At 48.0% G+C, this 19,970-nt stretch overlaps 1 protein-coding gene across 1 annotated transcript in view; it reads left to right on the plus strand.

Moving 5' to 3' along the window:
* The first annotated feature begins 318 nt into the window (after positions 1 to 318).
* The window catches only part of AFAP1L2 (actin filament associated protein 1 like 2), a 105,860-nt gene continuing 86,208 nt past the window's right edge, over positions 319 to 19,970 (plus strand). The window contains exon 1 of the mRNA XM_040435196.1: positions 319 to 486. Coding sequence (XP_040291130.1) covers positions 471 to 486 — 16 coding nt within the window. The 5' untranslated portion in view covers positions 319 to 470. The remainder of the gene's footprint in view (positions 487 to 19,970) is intronic.

Below are 19,970 nucleotides of genomic sequence, written 5' to 3' on the forward strand. Positions count from 1 at the left end.
TGCCTCCTATGTACAGGAATATAACTACTATAATACTGCTCCTATGTACAAGAATATAACTACTATAATACTCCTCCTATGTACAAGAATATAACTACTATAATACTGCTCCTATGTACAAGAATGTAACTACTATAATACTGCTCCTATGTACAGGAATATAACTGTTCTTTAGGTGGAGGGAGGGCTACAGCTGGGGTGGTGACTGCTGTGTGGTTTTGAGGTTGGGGTTATACTTTATTCTTGCAGTAGGTCCTGGTCTCTCTGTTTTGGAGCAGTGCTCTGTGACCCGTCCTGGGATGTTGTCGGGTGGGGGGTCTCTGGGGGTCTCCGGGGGCCGGCCGTCCCTGGTTCTCAGGCTGAGCTCTTGTGATCTCACAGGGAGGGGCTGATCCGGGAGGAGGAAGCTCTCAGCCCGGGCAGCGATCCTCAGACTCCGGGAGCTCTCAGGCTGCAGGGTGGACGCTCACATGGAGACATATACAGGTAAGATCCGTGACTCTTCCCCCCAGGGTCCTATCATGTCATGGACAGCTGTTACACTGGGGAGGGATACAGGGGGTCAGTGTATAACTGCAGAGTATATAGGACTGTACGGTATACAGGGGGTCAGTGTATAACTGCAGAGTATATAGGACTGTACAGTATACAGGGGGGGTCAGTGTATAACTGCAGAGTATATAGGACTGTACAGTATACAGGGGGTCAGTATATAACTGCAGAGTATATAGGACTGTACAGTATACAGGGGGGGGTCAGTGTATAACTGCAGAGTATATAGGACCGTACAGTATACAGGGGGGGTCAGTGTATAACTGCAGAGTATATAGGACTGTACAGTATACAGGGGGTCAGTGTATAACTGCAGAGTATATAGGACTGTACAGTATACAGGGGGGGGTCAGTGTATAACTGCAGAGTATATAGGACCGTACAGTATACAGGGGGGGGTCAGTGTATAACTGCAGAGTATATAGGACTGTACAGTATACAGGGGGTCAGTGTATAACTGCAGAGTATATAGGACTGTACAGTATACAGGGGGTCAGTGTATAACTGCAGAGTATATAGGACTGTACAGTATACAGGGGGTCAGTGTATAACTGCAGAGTATATAGGACCGTACAGTATACAGGGGGGGGTCAGTGTATAACTGCAGAGTATATAGGACTGTACAGTATACAGGGGGGTCAGTGTATAACTGCAGAGTATATAGGACTGTACAGTATACAGGGGGGGGTCAGTGTATAACTGCAGAGTATATAGGACTGTACAGTATACAGGGGGGTCAGTGTATAACTGCAGAGTATATAGGACTGTACGGTATACAGGGGGGGTCAGTGTATAACTGCAGAGTATATAGGACTGTACGGTATACAGGGGGTCAGTGTATAACTGCAGAGTATATAGGACTGTACAGTATACAGGGGGGGGTCAGTGTATAACTGCAGAGTATATAGGACTGTACAGTATACAGGGGGGTCAGTGTATAACTGCAGAGTATATAGGACTGTACGGTATACAGGGGGGGTCAGTGTATAACTGCAGAGTATATAGGACTGTACGGTATACAGGGGGTCAGTGTATAACTGCAGAGTATATAGGACTGTACAGTATACAGGGGGGTCAGTGTATAACTTCAGAGTATATAGGACTGTACAGTATACAGGGGGGGTCAGTGTATAACTGCAGAGTATATAGGACCGTACAGTATACAGGGGGTCAGTGTATAACTGCAGAGTATATAGGACTGTACAGTATACAGGGGGTCAGTGTATAACTGCAGAGTATATAGGACTGTACAGTATACAGGGGGGGGTCAGTGTATAACTGCAGAGTATATAGGACCGTACAGTATACAGGGGGGGGGTCAGTGTATAACTGCAGAGTATATAGGACTGTACAGTATACAGGGGGTCAGTGTATAACTGCAGAGTATATAGGACTGTACAGTATACAGGGGGTCAGTGTATAACTGCAGAGTATATAGGACTGTACAGTATACAGGGGGTCAGTGTATAACTGCAGAGTATATAGGACTGTACGGTATACAGGGGGGGGGGGTCAGTGTATAACTGCAGAGTATATAGGACTGTACAGTATACAGGGGGGGTCAGTGTATAACTGCAGAGTATATAGGACTGTACAGTATACAGGGGGTCAGTGTATAACTGCAGAGTATATAGGACCGTACAGTATACAGGGGGGTCAGTGTATAACTGCAGAGTATATAGGACCGTACAGTATACAGGGGGTCAGTGTATAACTGCAGAGTATATAGGACTGTACGGTATACAGGGGGGGGGGGGGGTCAGTGTATAACTGCAGAGTATATAGGACTGTACAGTATACGGGGGGGGGTCAGTGTATAACTGCAGAGTATATAGGACCGTACAGTATACAGGGGGGGGTCAGTGTATAACTGCAGAGTATATAGGACCGTACAGTATACAGGGGGGTCAGTGTATAACTGCAGAGTATATAGGACTGTACAGTATACAGGGGGTCAGTGTATAACTGCAGAGTATATAGGACTGTACGGTATACAGGGGGGGGTCAGTGTATAACTGCAGAGTATATAGGACTGTACAGTATACAGGGGGTCAGTGTATAACTGCAGAGTATATAGGACTGTACAGTATACAGGGGGTCAGTGTATAACTGCAGAGTATATAGGACTGTACAGTATACAGGGGGGGGGTCAGTGTATAACTGCAGAGTATATAGGACCGTACAGTATACAGGGGGGGGTCAGTGTATAACTGCAGAGTATATAGGACCGTACAGTATACAGGGGGGGGTCAGTGTATAACTGCAGAGTATATAGGACTGTACAGTATACAGGGGGTCAGTGTATAACTGCAGAGTATATAGGACTGTACAGTATACAGGGGGTCAGTGTATAACTGCAGAGTATATAGGACTGTACGGTATACAGGGGGGGGGTCAGTGTATAACTGCAGAGTATATAGGACTGTACGGTATACAGGGGGGGGGGTCAGTGTATAACTGCAGAGTATATAGGACTGTACAGTATACAGGGGGGGGTCAGTGTATAACTGCAGAGTATATAGGACCGTACAGTATACAGGGGGGTCAGTGTATAACTGCAGAGTATATAGGACTGTACAGTATACAGGGGGGGGGTCAGTGTATAACTGCAGAGTATATAGGACTGTACGGTATACAGGGGGGGGTCAGTGTATAACTGCAGAGTATATAGGACTGTACAGTATACAGGGGGGTCAGTGTATAACTGCAGAGTATATAGGACCGTACAGTATACGAGGGAGCAGGGATGGTCAGCACTGGGCACCTATCATATACCCACTGAATCACAGTATACAATGTATATATATATCTCTGTCACTGTTCATGTCTGCTGTGTTCTATGGTAGGTTGATGCCAGTATTAGTCTGTCACATTGTATCAGAACGTCACATTGTATCAGACGGTGGCATTGTATCAGACGGTGGCATTGTATCAGACGGTGGCATTGTATCAGACGGTGGCATTGTATCAGACGGTGGCATTGTATCAGACGGTGGCATTGTATCAGACGGTGGCATTGTATCAGACCGTCACATTGTATCAGACGGTGGCATTGTATCAGACCGTCACATTGTATCAGACGGTGGCATTGTATCAGACCGTCACATTGTATCAGACGGTGGCATTGTATCAGACCGTCACATTGTATCAGACGGTGGCATTGTATCAGACCGTCACATTGTATCAGACTGTCACATTGTATCAGACTGTCACGTTATATCCAGGGTTGTTATCATATTATTGGAAAGTTTATACACCTGCACTGACCAGACATAATATTAAAACCACTTAAAAGTGTGAAGTGAATCACACTGATTACCTGGTGACAATGGCGACTGTCGGGTTGGGATAAATTCGGCAGCAGGTGACAGTCGTTTCTTGTAGTTGTAAGCAGGAAATTGGGTAAACGTAAAGACAATGTCCACATGTGACGGCTGGAGCTGTGGATCCTATAATACTTACCAAAAGTGCTCCAATAAAGTACAATTAGTGAACTGGTGACTGGATGATGAGAGTCCAAGACTCAGTGAGGTGTGGGGGGTAAAGGCGAGCCTGTCGGCTGTGATAAGGTGCTGTAGAGCAGTTTGCTAAAAACATTCTAAAGGTGTCAGGAGACACAGGGCATCTCGCCCAAATCTCCCTTACACCTGCAGCTCAGCATAGAGGAGCGTGCATATGTGGTGAATGGAGAGGGGTGGAAGCTGCTGCCGGTGGTATTATCTCCCGTGGACTAGAAGCTGGGCAGTTGAAATTCAGCTACTGGCGGGTGGTTTTAATCTTCTCTGGATCAACTTGCAGGATGACAGGCCCAAATGGATGGACTGAGGGCTTTTTTCAGCCTTATAAACTATGTTAGGCTACTTTCACACTCGCGTTTTGTGTGGATCCGTCATGGACAGATCCGTTTAGATAATACAACCGTCTGCATCAGTTCAGAACGGATCCAGTTCTATTATCTTTAACATAGCCAAGACGGATCCGTCATGAACACCATTGAAAGTCTATGGGGGACGGATCAGTTTTCTATTGTGCCAGATTGTGTCATAGAAAACGGATCCGTCCCCATTGACTTACATTGTGCGCCAGGACGGATCCTTTTGGCTCAGTTTCATCAGACGGACAAGCAGCGTTTTGGTGTCAGTCTCCAAAGTAGAATGGAGACAGAACTGATGCATTCGGAGCGGATCCTTTTCTATTCAGAATACATTAGAATGCAAACTGATCCGTTTTGGACCGCTTGCGAGAGCCCTGAACGGATCTCACAAACGGAAAGCCAAAACGCTAGTGTGAAAGTAGACTTACTATGTTATCCTAGAAATGGGAAGTTTATATTTATTGTACTTTGTTACATTGTATCCAGTGTTATATAAGTGGAAAGTTTATATTTATCATGTATCATTGTTACATTGTATCCATTGTTATTCTAGAAGCCTAACATTCACATCACAGTTTAGTTTTTTAGAGATCCATTATTTTATACAGGAGGAATTAGTACTGCAGAGAGGATTTCTTTCTTCTACTGTCTAAAATAAGGATCTTTGTTTTGTTTTTTTGTGTTCTTCTTACGGCTCAGAAGAGTGGAAAACTAAACGGTGATGTGAATGTGGCCTAAGTGGGTAGTTTGCATTTATGAAGTATTGTTACATTGTATCAAGTGTTGTATAAGTGGGAAGTTTATATTTATAATGCATTGTTGTTACATTGTATCCAGGATCTATACAGCGGGTGCAGTGTGGTGGTCAGCGGAGGGTCTCATTATCAGGGTCCTGTGGTGACCCCAGAATTTCTTTTGTCTTCTGAAGTGCTGACATTTAATAGAAGGGGCAGATCATTTTTAACCTGTCGATGTCCTGGCTGCTCTGAATCTGACTTGTTGACATCAGGGAGGAAATTGTGGAAACTCATTGAGGAAAAAGGAAGATCTGATGGGCCCCGAGGGGACACTTGACCTCTAATGATCGAGCATCCTGCTGATGGGCTCTTTATTATATTGTATTACCTGTTGTCTCATATAATTGCTTCCCTGTCACTTGAAGTCTTTCAGTTTTTTGTTCAGAATTGTATTCAGTTGTCCTATCTGTTGTTCAAAAAGTTGGGTGACAACCAATATGGCGATCTTTACAGCTGTACACAAGGGTTGTCGCCCAGCTCTCCCTCACTCCAGTGTTCCTGCATAACCGTGGAGGCCAGATAGCCCAAACTAACAGTCGTCCGATATTCGGCCTCCAGGGGTCAGTCCTGCAGGGCTCCCCCATCCACAGCACATGCCCCTTCACCCCTTCTTCATAGGTTGGTCCTTCAGTGTAGAGTCATGTGCTGCAAAGACCACATGTCCTAGTCTTGTCTACGGTTTGTGGACCGCCACATACAGACGGTCGTGTGCAGGAGGCCGCAGAGCTGTAATGGAGGTCATATTAATGGTCAGTCCACCTTCCCAGAGGCCGATATAACAGAGATCGATTAGTTGTTATCATTTTTATTGTTTATCTGAATTAGATGATTTCAGTAAAGGCGTCCTCTTTGTAACAGCTTTGCCTAAGCTGCTGGGAGTTGTAGTCCTACAGCAGGTGGTGGGCTGCTTTCCTGCTGTTTCTATGTGTGGAGATTTTTCGCTGTAATTAGGAGTCACTGCTGTTTCTAGTGTCCTCATTTCACAATTGCTTTATTACACACATCGGGGGGCGTGAATACTAATGCAATTACTCCAGTTTTCTTGTACAATCTGAAATAATTTGTTCCGAATACTTTAAAAAGGCCGCCACAATCCACATGTGTTTGTAAAAGTCTTGGGGCTCCTTATTAAACCTCCTGCACACGTTGCAGATTACGTGCGTTTTTTCTTCTCTGAATTTCGTGTGGAAAAAACGCAGCATAGTGCAGCACCAGCAAAGTGTGCGAGATCGGACGAATCTCATGTGCATTGTCTTTCTTTTAGGTGAGAGAATTGACTTTGAAATCTTTTTCTTGTGTGGATTTCACCCTTTTCAATGGAAGTGGAAACTGCATAAAAAAATGCACCAAAAATGTTATAAATAATGTGGATTTATGTGACTTTTTTGTGCGGTTTTGATGCAGATTTCTTGCGGATTTCCTGCACACAAATCTAAGGTATGGGACCCTTAGCCTGGATCCCTACCCGCGTGCACCATCTACTCTGCAACGGATTGGGATGAGTGGTGCTGCTTCTTCATTATTTTTCCTGCACACAAATCTAGGTCCCCTTACATTTCTGTACGCAAGTGAATTCAGAGAAAAGGAAAAGTTGTGTCGTCCGTCCCTATCCGTCCATCCCTATCCGTCCGTCCTTTTCTCTTTTTTCTCTTTTCGTAATTCACTCCTGCCTATAGCTTCCAAAACTGCATCAGGAAACCTGACCGTGTGGCCGCCCCCTTGTGCCCTCTCGGGTCCACACTGGGCCGCTGGCCTCTGTCCCTGGCGTTTTTCTCTTGTTTGTTTTTTCTCCATCGATTTTAAAAATCAAAAACATAACCAGACGGGACCCTCAGTTCTGGTTCTTCTCGTGTCCTCCAATAAGGACCTCTGCTCCATTTCCTGAGCTTGCCTCTATTATCAGAGGAATGACCTCGTAGACGCGGGCTGTACGGTGACAAGGGCCACTGCTATGTGCCCCCTAATTAGTGTGTAAGTGGTTCCTGACTGGAAGCCCCCCCCCCCCTATTGGCCAAACCCAGCTACGCAGGACGACACACACCCAACACATAGGGGTCCCCGACCATCCTAGATGTGGGGTGCAGTGACCCCAGACTCTGGTGCAATCAGTGATTCATCTTGTTCTGGGAAAAGTGAGATAATTCCCAGTCTGCGAGTACGAGATCGCTATCGCCTGACACGTTACCTGCACGGATCCGGTTACAATCAGATATTTCGTCCTTTGAGTAATGGGCCTGTGATCCCTGGCGACAGGTGATGTGCCAGCATGTCCTGCAGCGCTGTACCATGCAGGGGATTATATATCAGTGCAGGTAACATATCCAGGACAGCAGAGGGCACATTGTAACAAACCCTCAGCTGGATGAGGCAAGGAGATGTTTTCTGTCTCTGTAAGTAGCGGCGGGCGCTTGTCCTGTGCACTCTGTCATTTGCAGGCTATTTCTCTCCTTCCTCCGGTAATTATCCGGTGCAGCCTCCGGTGACGCCCCGAATCTCCTCCGTCTGTGCCCCCCTGCAGGCCTGCCCCACCTGACTGGGTTTTGTGCTATTCAGAACATGCTCCATCCTTTAATCTGGTTTAACTTTAGACCGGCACCAGATTTCTTACAGCCGCTCCAGCTGATGCATGTGGTACAGGGGGGGACAACCCTGCTCTGACCCATATTGTGCACATCCAGGACAGGAGAGGAGTTTCTGAGAATTATGGGGGTCATTTACTATCAGATATACGTCAGTTTTGCCGCTGCGACTTTTCCCCGCTCACGCCAGGTCTAAATTGCTGGTCGTAATACATGACTCCCTATGTACTAAGCTGGTAGGATTGTCTACACCGATACATTGCAACAAGACCTCAGAGCTGTGAGAAAACTACTAGTAGAAAATAAGTTTTCGGACTCCATTCACTGACAGCAAGCAGAGATCCTGCCTTGGTGAGGCATTGCTGCTCAGACATGTCAGTCAATCACCTCCCTCTCGGCTCCTTCTTCCTGCGACTCCTGTAAATACTTTTGGCCAGATTTATCATTAGCTCAAGTCGCAAAAAACTGCACAAACGCTAAAACTGCGCACAAATTTGCAACTTTTTTCTGCTCTGCGCTATGCTCGCCAGTTTTCTGAAAGTGGGCGTGTTTTCTTATGTAAATTAATCTCTAGACAGATTTACTATTGGGACTATTTTAAAAGTCGCAAAAAAGTCGCAAAAAAATGCGCAATTTCACTCCAGTGAGGACCATGCTTATCTTATGAGACTTTTTAATAGAACATGCGACTTTTTCGTAAGGACGTGCGACTTTTGTAAAGCCGCTTACTGACGGATAAACTGCTACCGTCAAACCACATTCATTACAGTCTTAAAGGGCCGATCATAAATCTGACTTTAGCCGTATGTGAAAGTGGAGCGAGCGGTCGGAGTCGTGATACATCTGGCCCTTTGTGTTTTGAAACTAAATTCCCAGCAAATCTGACATTCCTGCTCCTGGGGGAGGGAAGTGGCTCGGCCCCCCAGACCGTGGCCCTTGCTTATCGCATCTGTGGGCGCAGCGTCCAAATGAGCTGCTCAAAGATAAACAGGAAATCATAATTACAGCTCACAAAGTGGAAAAGCTATCTATAGAATGGCGGCGAATCCCGAATCTGACGCTCCACTCTCACCTGGGAGAAAGTAACTGCAGGAAACGGCAGCTTCCCGAATACAGACTGCCGGATGGAACATGCACCAGGAGAAGCCCTCGACCACAGCGCTCATACAGAGGAGAGGCCGTACAGCGCTCATACAGAGGAGAGGCCATAAAGCATCCATACCTAGAGGAAGGGTCGTACAGCGCTCATACAGAGGAGAGGCCGTACAGCGCTCATACAGAGGAGAGGCCGTACAGCGCTCATACAGAGGAGAGGCCGTACAGCGCTCATACAGAGGAGAGGCCGTACAGCGCTCATACAGAGGAGAGGCCGTACAGCGCTCATACAGAGGAGAGGCCGTAAAGCGCTCATACAGAGGAGAGGCCATAAAGCGCTCATACAGAGGAGAGGCCGTACAGCGCTCATACAGAGGAGAGGCCATAAAGCGCTCATACAGAGGAGAGGCCGTACAGCGCTCATACAGGGGAGAGGCCGTAAAGCGCTCATACAGGGGAGAGGCCGTAAAGCACTCATACCCAGAGGAAGGGCCGTAAAGCGCTCATACAGGGGAGAGGCCGTACAGCGCTCACTTGCAGAGGAGAGGCTCGTCACACGTATCTGGAGCCATGCTAACTGCAGTGCTTCCCACAGCTGCTGAAAGGTGTCGGAGAATCCAAAGAGTGAACGCGAGGATCGAGGAGGTCCCACCGATGCTCACTTGGGTTAGTACTTGGAAGTCTTGCTCATGCTCTTCCCACCAATGTCAGACATTTCTAGCCGTGTGACATGTCTCATTTTCTTGCTGGAAGATCCTACCCGCCCCAGGGGAGACAATCAGCATGTATGGGTGTACGTGATCTGCAAGGAGGGATTCATTCCCAAATTGGCTGAGCGGTCCAGAGAATGTCGGGAAAACCTTCCCCCGACCATAACGTTGCCCCCACCAGCTTGTGTTCTTCCAGCAATGGCTGCAAGGGGTTTGTTCTCTGATGTTTCTCTCCGGACACGCCATCGTCCATCCTTTCCAAACCTGACTCATCGGAGAAGACGACCCTTTACCAATCAGCGGGGTCCTATTCCGATACTGCCGCAGAAACTAAAGCCTTTTCTGCCGATGCAGCTCGGTTATCAGAGGAGCAGTGACCGTCCGCCGACTCCGGAGCCATATACGCAGTAGGGTTTTCTGAGCTGTTAGACACTCATCTGGTCGCCCCTCGTTTATTTTGGCGGTGAGCTGCTCCGCTGTAGCGTGTCACTCCGCCCTCGCGCACTTTCATAGCCGACGTTCTCTAATATCAGTGGCACTCGGTGCTCCGCAGTTTCCACGTCGCTTATTCACGATGGCGCCTTCACCACATCAGCAGAGAACAGTTCACTGCGCAGTGTCAGAAATACCGCCACCCGACCCCGAAAGCCAATAGACATAACTGCAGTGCCCATCAATGTCCTGTCCGTGGCTACAGGATAGTAACCCCCATACACCAGTGACATCACCACTCGCAGTATACATCAGTACATGACATCATCATCGCGCTGGCATCTCACAGCGACATCACACGTGGCATAATACCGCGCTGTGTGTCCTGTCACCTCATCATCCCGTTACTGCCATCTTCACAGTCATTTATCAGCCTAACAGCGCAACGTATGTTTTATTATCCCCGGAACAGGGTCAATGGTAACCATGGCAACAGCCTCTGCCAGGCGTAGTGCGAGATACGTGCCAAATCTGCAGCTTGCACATGTTGCGGGTTCTGCCGCGGAAAATGCCGTCCCACGGGGACAAACCCTAATAGTGTACAGCTGGGAACAGGGACATTTTCTAGAGGGGAAAAATGTGCCACAGAAAAGCAGTGGGAGGCGGTTTCCACATGGAGTCGGCATCGTTTTTCGGAGCGGAATCCATGTGGAAATCTGTGCACAAAATCCACGGCGTGAACAAGCGCGGGGTTTCTATAATAAAGCAGAATGATTACTTTTTCACTCAGGATTTGCAATATCTCTGCTTGCTGTTGATGAAGTTAACATCCTTGTTTATATTCAGTCTCTGTAAATCTGTCCTACTTCTCACAGCTGGGGGTTTGTTACAGTTCTATCCAATCCTTTCAGTGTTACAGAACCGAGCCTCCAGACCAATACATTTCACCTGCGCTGATACATTGTAGCAGACGGTTATATCTTCGTGGTGGCTGCATTAGCAGCGGCCAAACACCCACAAGGCAGCGCCACGGTGATGGGGGCCCTGGGGCCCTCACGTCTTTGTATACCCACTATGGAGACCCCCGCCCCAGCTGAGATGCCATGAGTGAACGGTCCTTTACCTGCTCAGAGTCACTTCCTCGGAAAATGTATCTTCAGATTCCGTGAAGAACTGCAGAAGTAAAAGCGGAAACGCAGTAGAGGACACTTACCGCGGGAAACTGTGAAAGCAGAAGCAGGGCCCCCCCGTAGATCACGGCCACATATAGGCTACACCGCGGATGCATCCCAATATAGTAACTGTGTCCTCCCCTGCTGCACGCTCTGTTCATCCTGAGCTTCCTGGTTCATGAATATGTGACATCCCCCACACTGTAAGTGCGTTTTAACATCAGATGCACTTATTTCTATCCACTTTCCAGTGTCTGATAGTCCAGAATGTTTGCTGATCCGGCACCAGGGTTGTATGGTAATATTTGGATGGCTGGTTACACCCCTCCCCCGCTGCCCCACCTAAGGGCTCGGCTCGGCCCAGGATTCCTTCTCGTACAATGGATGTGTTTTTAGAAGCCGGGCCCCGCGTCAGGTGACCGCAGTATTTTTAGGCTGCTTTGTCTGTCAGGTTTATATTGGGGGACCCCTCATGTCTGCCCCCCCCTGCTGATTGTCCACGAATCTCGTGGTCACCGGCCCTTTAATGGCCTCATTGTGTTTCTGCTACAATAGAAATGAAAGTAAACATTATTTTTAGAGGCCCCTTGGGTGGGAGCGTTCCCCATCGCGGACCCTATTGTTCTTGGCGTGCCCTTCCTGCCCCGGACGCCTCGCGTCATCAGCAGATATCCAGATCTTTTGAAGTCGCTGGCGATGTGATGTTGTTTTCTGCGGGGCTCCCTCATAAGTGGGACCGGCCCTGACTGCAGCCTTCCTGATTGGGGGCGTCCAAACGTGTGCATACCGTAGAATTGGGCCCTATGGGGTCTGGGTAGAGGGCCCCAGTGACTGGTACGGACATGTGTAGGCCTCCGCCTCATATGATGGGGGTGAGAACACGCCGCGGGCACCCTTTCCGTAGCATCAGCCAGCACCAGGGACACGATGGGGGGCACTTTCAGTTTTGACATGTGGCCCCTACTTGGTTTGTTAAATATAAGGTAATAATTTTGAATTCTGCTTGCTGACAGTGAATGACCAGAGGCTGAAAATCTGTACAGACCTGTGCTATATCACAGCTGAGGGTTTGTTACAGTTGTATCCAGTGCAGTCAATCCTCAGGGAGGGAGCTAAACACATCAGCAGCAAAAGATTCTGTCCTGCTGTTTGTTTCAATGTGTCAGTGCAGGTAACACGTATCAGTCTGGAGTTCAAGCTGTTTATATCACAGACGACTGTCTAGATTGGAAACAATTGTAACAACCCCTCAGCTGTGAGAAGTAGTGAAGATGTGAAACATAAATTCTATTAGAAAGTTTGCATGTGAAGAGGTTTTATTTATGGCTGGGCGTATATACTTTTTATTAGGCGACTTTCACACTAGCGTTTTAGTTTTCCGCTATTGAGATCCGTCCTAGGGGCTCGATAGCGGAAAAAAACGCTTCAGTTTTGTCCCCATTCATTGTCAATACGGACTGAACTGAACGGAGCGCTCCAAAATGCATTCCGTTCCGTTTAGTTGCGTTCCCAGACCGGAGAGCAGACCGCGACATGTTGTAGTTTGCTTTCCGTCCTGGGATGCGGAGCAAGACAGATCCGGCATGACCCCCAATGCAAGTCAATGGGGACGGATCCGTTTTCTCTGCCACAAAAGAAAACGCATCCGTCCCCCATTGACTTTCAATAGAGTTCATGACGGATCCGTCTTGGCGATGTTAAACATGTGTTAATACAACTGGATCCGCTCATAACAGATGCAGATGGTTGTATCAGTAACGGAAGCGTTTTTGCTGAACCGCGACGGATCCAGTAAAAACGCTAGTGTGAAAGTAGCCTAAGGCCTTCTGCACACGAACGTGTGCGCCCCGTGGTCGTGCTGCGGCCCGCAAAGTGCGGATCGTGGACCCATTCACTTTAATGGGTCCGCAATCCAGCCGTTCCACAAAAAGATAGGACCCCTAAACTGATAGAGACCCCAGACCAGACCCCCTAAACTGATAGAGACCCCAGATCAGACCCCCTAAACTGATAGAGACCCCCAAACCCCCTAAACAGGTACAGACCCCGGACCAGACCCCCTAAATACAACGCAGAACAGACCCCCAACCTAATAAAGACCACAGACCCCCAACCTAATAAAGACCACAGACCCCCAACCTAATAAAGACCACAGACCCCCTAAACTAATACCGCCCCCCTTCCCATTGTAATATCTGACATCTACAAACAAATAGTCCTTGTTGCCCAGAGCAACCAATCAGAGAGCAGCTTTCATCTCTTTAGCTGCTGTGGGAAAATGAAAGCTGCGCTCTGATTGGTTGCTATAGGTGACAAGGTTGGTTCTTCACCTGACAGTGAGTAGGGATAATGATGAGGAGGAGGAGGAGGAGGAGGAGGAGGAGGGTTTTCCTTACTTATGATTTCAGATTACAGGGGGTTTCCAGAACTTTCCTGAGGAGAAGCCAAATGTTTAATCCTGGAAAATCCCTTTCAGGGCGAGTTGGTGACTGAGGTGACATTTTGTACTGAAGTCACTTTCCTGTGCAGTGATTACATACGGTACTTACCTGCCCCTGGACACGCCCCTATCCTAACTGGTAACATAAGCCCCGCCCAAATCCCTGGGGCATCATAAATTTAGGACTGTAGACAGCTCTGCGATTGGCTGTTGTGGTCCTGTGATGTCATTGCTCTTAGCAGCAGCAATAATCCGCAGATTAGATGAGGTAAGTGCACATACCGCGAGATCTGTAAGCCCCGCCCCTTACCAATGTTGGTAAAATTGGGGTGTGTAGGCCCTACCCCTGGGAATGCCCCTCCCCCGCCTGGGAACACTCACTTTTGGATTAGGTTTGCATTAGCTCCACCCATTTTTTGGGCCATGGATATCGCAAATTTGCTACGACCGTCTCTGAAAATCAGGGACCATCCGGCCAAATTCAGGACAGTTGGCAACACCTGCCGAGAAAACACTAGAAACAACCATTTTGGACCACATTTGTATAAACTCCACCCACTTTTGGGCCACTTTGCGGGAAGATCCTGTGAAAAGTCCTGTAAAGGGGAATGTCATATGCATATGAGCCAAAGAGCGGGCGTTTCTGGGAGGTTTTGTGGGTTTTCCATGGCAGAACGTGGTTACGCAGACACGTCGGGACTCCGTACGTCGCCATATGGCACAGTCTGCTGTGTGTGAACCTGAACTGAGGCCTCGGCACCAGGGGGATCTGAACTACGTAGCCATAACATGCTGCATACTCCCAGCTGTTCCAGAGTGGAGCTTTTTCTGGGCATTAACACCCCCCTTTTCTAAGGGCACATCCCCTTTTATTATAGGCCACACCCCTTTTCTAAGACACATCCCCTTTTATTATAGGTAACACCCTTTTTTATTGTAGGTCACACCCCTTTTCTAAGGGCACAACCGATTTTATTGTAGGTCACACCCCTTTTCTAGGGCCACATTCCCTTTTATTATAGGTAACACCCCTTTTTATTGTAGGACACACCCCTTTTCTAAGGGCACAACCGATTTTATTGTAGGTCACACCGCTTTTCTTGGGCACATCCCCTTTTATTATAGGCCACACCCTTTTCTAAGACACATCCCTTTTATTATAGGTAACGCCCCTTTTTATTGTAGGCCACACCCCTTTTCTAGGGGCACAACCGCTTTTATTGTAGGTCACACCGCTTTTCTAGGGCCACATCCTCTTTTATTATAGGTCACACCCCTTTTCTAAGGGCACATTTACTTTTATTGTAGGTCACCCCTTTTCAAGGTCCACATCCCCTTTTATTATAGGTCACACCCCTTTTCTAGGGCCACATTTACTTTTATGATAGGCCATACCCCTTTTCTAAGGCCACATTCCCTTTTATGATAGACCACACCCCCTTTATTATAGGCCACATCCTCTTTTATTATAAGCCACACTCCTTTGTGATAGGCCACACCCCTTTAATTATAGGCCACACCCCTTTTGTAATGCATTGTGCGTTTGGATGCAGGGTCCGAGTCTGATGCCGCTGCAGGTAAGTTACGACTTACCAGACTGTAAGTTGCCCTCTTCGGTCCTGCTGGGTTACATGGCCGCCGCTCAGCTCTTCTGGTGGTCTGGGGTAGTGAAGGGGTCAGTGGTAGACTCTGGTTGATCCAGGCTTTGGGGGGATGGGGGTGTCACGTAGGAGATAGAGACGCCCCTTAAGCTGGCCCTGGAATGCCGGTCATGAGGTTCCTACATATAAACATGACAAGCGATGACCTCGTGACTAGTGTTGATCGAGCATGCTCGGCCGAATACCGCGTGTGCTTGAGCGCGATGCTCGAGTCTCCTCCCCGCACGTTTGTTGGCTGCTGCGACTGGTGTACGACGTGAGCACGCGCTGGAACTCCACGTTCCACATGTTGGCCAGGCTTTGTGAGCAGCAGACGGCAGTTGTGGAATACCAGCTGCACCATGGTCGTGGCCTCTCCAGTCAGCTTCCGCTCGGTTGCCTCCGCTACAGAGGGTAGTGCCCACAGCAGGTTTTATAACATGAACAAGGCCTGGATTGCCCCTGACTTCTCCACCAGAGGAAAGCGGCCGAACATGAAGGCTCTTTACATGTGTTGTTTATAATGTACTGAATGCACTGTATTCCCTGCACCCCTTCCCCCACAAACAGGGGTATAGGGTCCAATCTCCCTTTTCTCCTCCTCCATCATATCAACATGCTTATTAGGCTGCCCTCACCCCTAATGTTTTAGATGGTCACCAGCAGACCCTCACCCCTAATGTTTTTGAGGGTCACCAGCAAGCCCTCGCCCCTAATGTTTTTGAGGGTCACCAGCAGGTCAGGCTGTGTATGATGCCCTCCTCTATGTGTAATAAAGGGTGTATTGGAGCGCCGGTTCCTTGTAATTTCTGGCAGCCCTTTCCCTTAGTGCACAGGCTTTATGAGTGTAGGAGTCCCACTACCTGAACACTTGTACCACAATGTGAATGAGGCCCTCCTTTATGTGATATACAGGTTGTATCGGAGTGCCTCTTCCTTGTAATGTTTGGCAGCACTTGCACTTTATATACCAGTAAATATACAGGAAAGAATGTTTCCTAACAATTTTTCCTCTAAAATGGATGTTATCTTCGGTTTTCTGCGTATTATTGTCAGTCTGTAAGTGGCGTACTACTCGGACAACATCGCTCCCAGCAGCGACCTGGGAGTCCAAGATGCATCCACACATCCTCCCCATGCTGTTCCCGAACCATTTCAGTGGTGTTCCCATCAATTTCGGACCTTTTCCTATGAACCAGCCCCCCCCCCCCTCTTCAGAGCAGGGGGCGCCTGGTTTATTGCTCGGGTTCTCCCACTGACTTCCATCCCGAGGTGTTCGGCCCGAGCCCCCGAGCACCAAACACTACTGGTGACCTCACAGTGCAGCCGCGCTCTTCATCGGTCCCCACTGTATGACATCATGCCTGCAGACCACCATGGACCCCCAAGCACAGAGCCCCCATTATTGTTCTGGCAGTGATTGCATTAGGACGGAAGGGTTAAAGGTTCGGCAGCAGAGCGATCTCCCGCGCTCCTCTTGCTGACAAATAAGCGATTGTCCCCCTCGCTGCCGCGTCCGGGAGACATGAAAGGCTTTTTTGTTGCCGATTCCTCCAAATTCTGAAATCTTGTAATGAAAGTTAATGGCAGATGTGGAGAAGCTGGAGAATGACAAGCGGCCATTATACAGGACAATGCGCCGTGTGTGCGCGGCATAACGTGACCGCTGTCTGCTCCGCGCACAGAGACACAGACCCTCTGCTGTGCACAACCAGCACATTATACGCGTATTACAGCTCCAATCGGATGTAGGACTGTGACAACCTCTCAGACATGATAGTCAGGCAGGTTGTCAGCAGTAATAGATGTTCCTGTAGTATAAGGTGTGTGATCTCATGTCTGATCACATGTCATTATATCAGTGATGTCATCAGCAGGGGGCGGGGCTGTGACTACCTCTCAGACAGGATATACAGGCAGGTTGTCAGCAGTAATAGATGTTCCTGTAGTATAAGGTGTGTGGATCTCATGTCTGATCACATGTCATTATATCAGTGATGTCATCAGCAGGGGGCGGGGCTGTGACTACCTCTCAGACAGGATATACAGGCAGGTTGTCAGCAGTAATAGATGTTCCTGTAGTATAAGGGGTGTGGATCTCATGTCTGATCACATGTCATTATATCAGTGATGTCATCAGCAGGGGGCGGGGATGTGACTACCTCTCAGACAGGATAGACAGGCAGGTTGTCAGCAGTGATAGATGTTCCTGTAGTATAAGGTGTGTGATCTCATGTCTGATCACATGTCATTATATCAGTGATGTCATCAGCAGGGGGCGGGGCTGTGACTACCTCTCAGACAAGATATACAGGCAGGTTGTCAGCAGAAATAGATGTTCCTGTAGTATAAGGTGTGTGATCTCATGTCTGATCACATGTCATTATATCAGTGATGTCATCAGCAGGGGGCGGGGCTGTGACAACCTCTCAGACATGATATACAGGCAGGTTGTCAGCAGTAATAGATGTTCCTGTAGTATAAGGTGTGGATCTCATGTCTGATCACATGTCATTATATCAGTGATGTCATCAGCAGGGGGCGGGGCTGTGACTACCTCTCAGACAAGATATACAGGCAGGTTGTCAGCAGAAATAGATGTTCCTGTAGTATAAGGTGTGTGATCTCATGTCTGATCACATGTCATTATATCAGTGATGTCATCAGCAGGGGGCGGGGCTGTGACAACCTCTCAGACATGATATACAGGCAGGTTGTCAGCAGTAATAGATGTTCCTGTAGTATAAGGTGTGTGATCTCATGTCTGATCTCATGTCATTATATCAGTGATGTCATCAGCAGGAGGCGGGGCTGTGACTACCTCTCAGACATGATATACAGGCAGGTTGTCAGCAGTAATAGATGTTCCTGTAGTATAAGGTGTGTGATCTCATGTCTGATCACATGTCATTATATCAGTGATTTCATCAGCAGGGGGCGGGGCTGTGACTACCTCTCAGACAGGATATACAGGCAGGTTGTCAGCTGTAATAGATGTTCCTGTAGTATAAGGTGTGTGATCTCATGTCTGATCACATGTCATTATATCAGTGATGTCATCAGCAGGGGGCGGGGCTGTGACTACCTCTCAGACATGATGTACAGGCAGGTTGTCAGCAGTAATAGAGGTTCCTGTAGTATAAGGTGTGTGATCTCATGTCTGATCACATGTCATTATATCAGTGATGTCATCAGCAGGGGGCGGGGCTGTGACTACCTCTCAGACAGGCTATACAGACAGGTTGTCAGCAGTAATAGATGTTCCTGTAGTATAAGGTGTGTGATCTCATGTCTGATCACATGTCATTATATCAGTGATGTCATCAGCAGGGGGCGGGGCTGTGACAACCTCTCAGACATGATATACAGGCAGGTTGTCAGCAGTAATAGATGTTCCTGTAGTATCAGGTGTGTGATCTCATGTCTGATCACATGTCATTATATCAGTGATGTCATCAGCAGGGGGCGGGGCTGTGACTACCTCTCAGACATGATATACAGGCAGGTTGTCAGCAGTAATAGATGTTCCTGTAGTATAAGGTGTGTGATCTCATGTCTGATCACATGTCATTATATCAGTGATGTCATCAGCAGGGGGCGGGGCTGTGACAACCTCTCAGACATGATATACAGGCAGGTTGTCAGCAGTAATAGATGTTCCTGTAGTATCAGGTGTGTGATCTCATGTCTGATCACATGTCATTATATCAGTGATGTCATCAGCAGGGGGCGGGGCTGTGACAACCTCTCAGACATGATATACAGGCAGGTTGTCAGCAGTAATAGATGTTCCTGTAGTATAAGGTGTGTGGATCTCATGTCTGATCACATGTCATTATATCAGTGATGTCATCAGCAGAGGGCGGGGCTGTGACTACCTCTCAGACAGGATATACAGGCAGGTTGTCAGCAGTAATAGATGTTCCTGTAGTATAAGGTGTGTGATCTCATGTCTGATCACATGTCATTATATCAGTGATGTCATCAGCAGGAGGCGGGGCTGTGACTACCTCTCAGACATGATATACAGGCAGGTTGTCAGCAGTAATAGATGTTCCTGTAGTATAAGGTGTGTGGATCTCATGTCTGATCACATGTCATTATATCAGTGATGTCATCAGCAGGGGGCGGGGCTGTGACTACCTCTCAGACAGGATATACAGGCAGGTTGTCAGCAGTAATAGATGTTCCTGTAGTATAAGGTGTGTGATCTCATGTCTGATCACATGTCATTATATCAGTGATGTCATCAGCAGGAGGCGGGGCTGTGACTACCTCTCAGACATGATATACAGGCAGGTTGTCAGCAGTAATAGATGTTCCTGTAGTATAAGGTGTGTGATCTCATGTCTGATCACATGTCATTATATCAGTGATGTCATCAGCAGGGGGCGGGGCTGTGACAACCTCTCAGACAGGATATACAGGCAAGTTGTCAGCAGTAATAGATGTTCCTATAGTATAAGGTGTGTGATCTCATGTCTGATCACATGTCATTATATCAGTGATGTCATCAGCAGGGGGCGGGGCTGTGACAACCTCTCAGACATGGTGTGCAGACAGGTTGTCAGCAGTAGTGGGCGGTGTTGCTGGGACCCCGCGCACGTCTGACACCCGCAGTGCGGTAACGGATCCCGCGTTCTCAGTGCTAATCCGCTTCCTGTTGCTTGTGATAAGAT

This window comes from Bufo bufo, chromosome 6, assembly GCF_905171765.1.
Source record: "Bufo bufo chromosome 6, aBufBuf1.1, whole genome shotgun sequence".
Taxonomy (NCBI): Eukaryota; Metazoa; Chordata; class Amphibia; order Anura; family Bufonidae; genus Bufo; species Bufo bufo.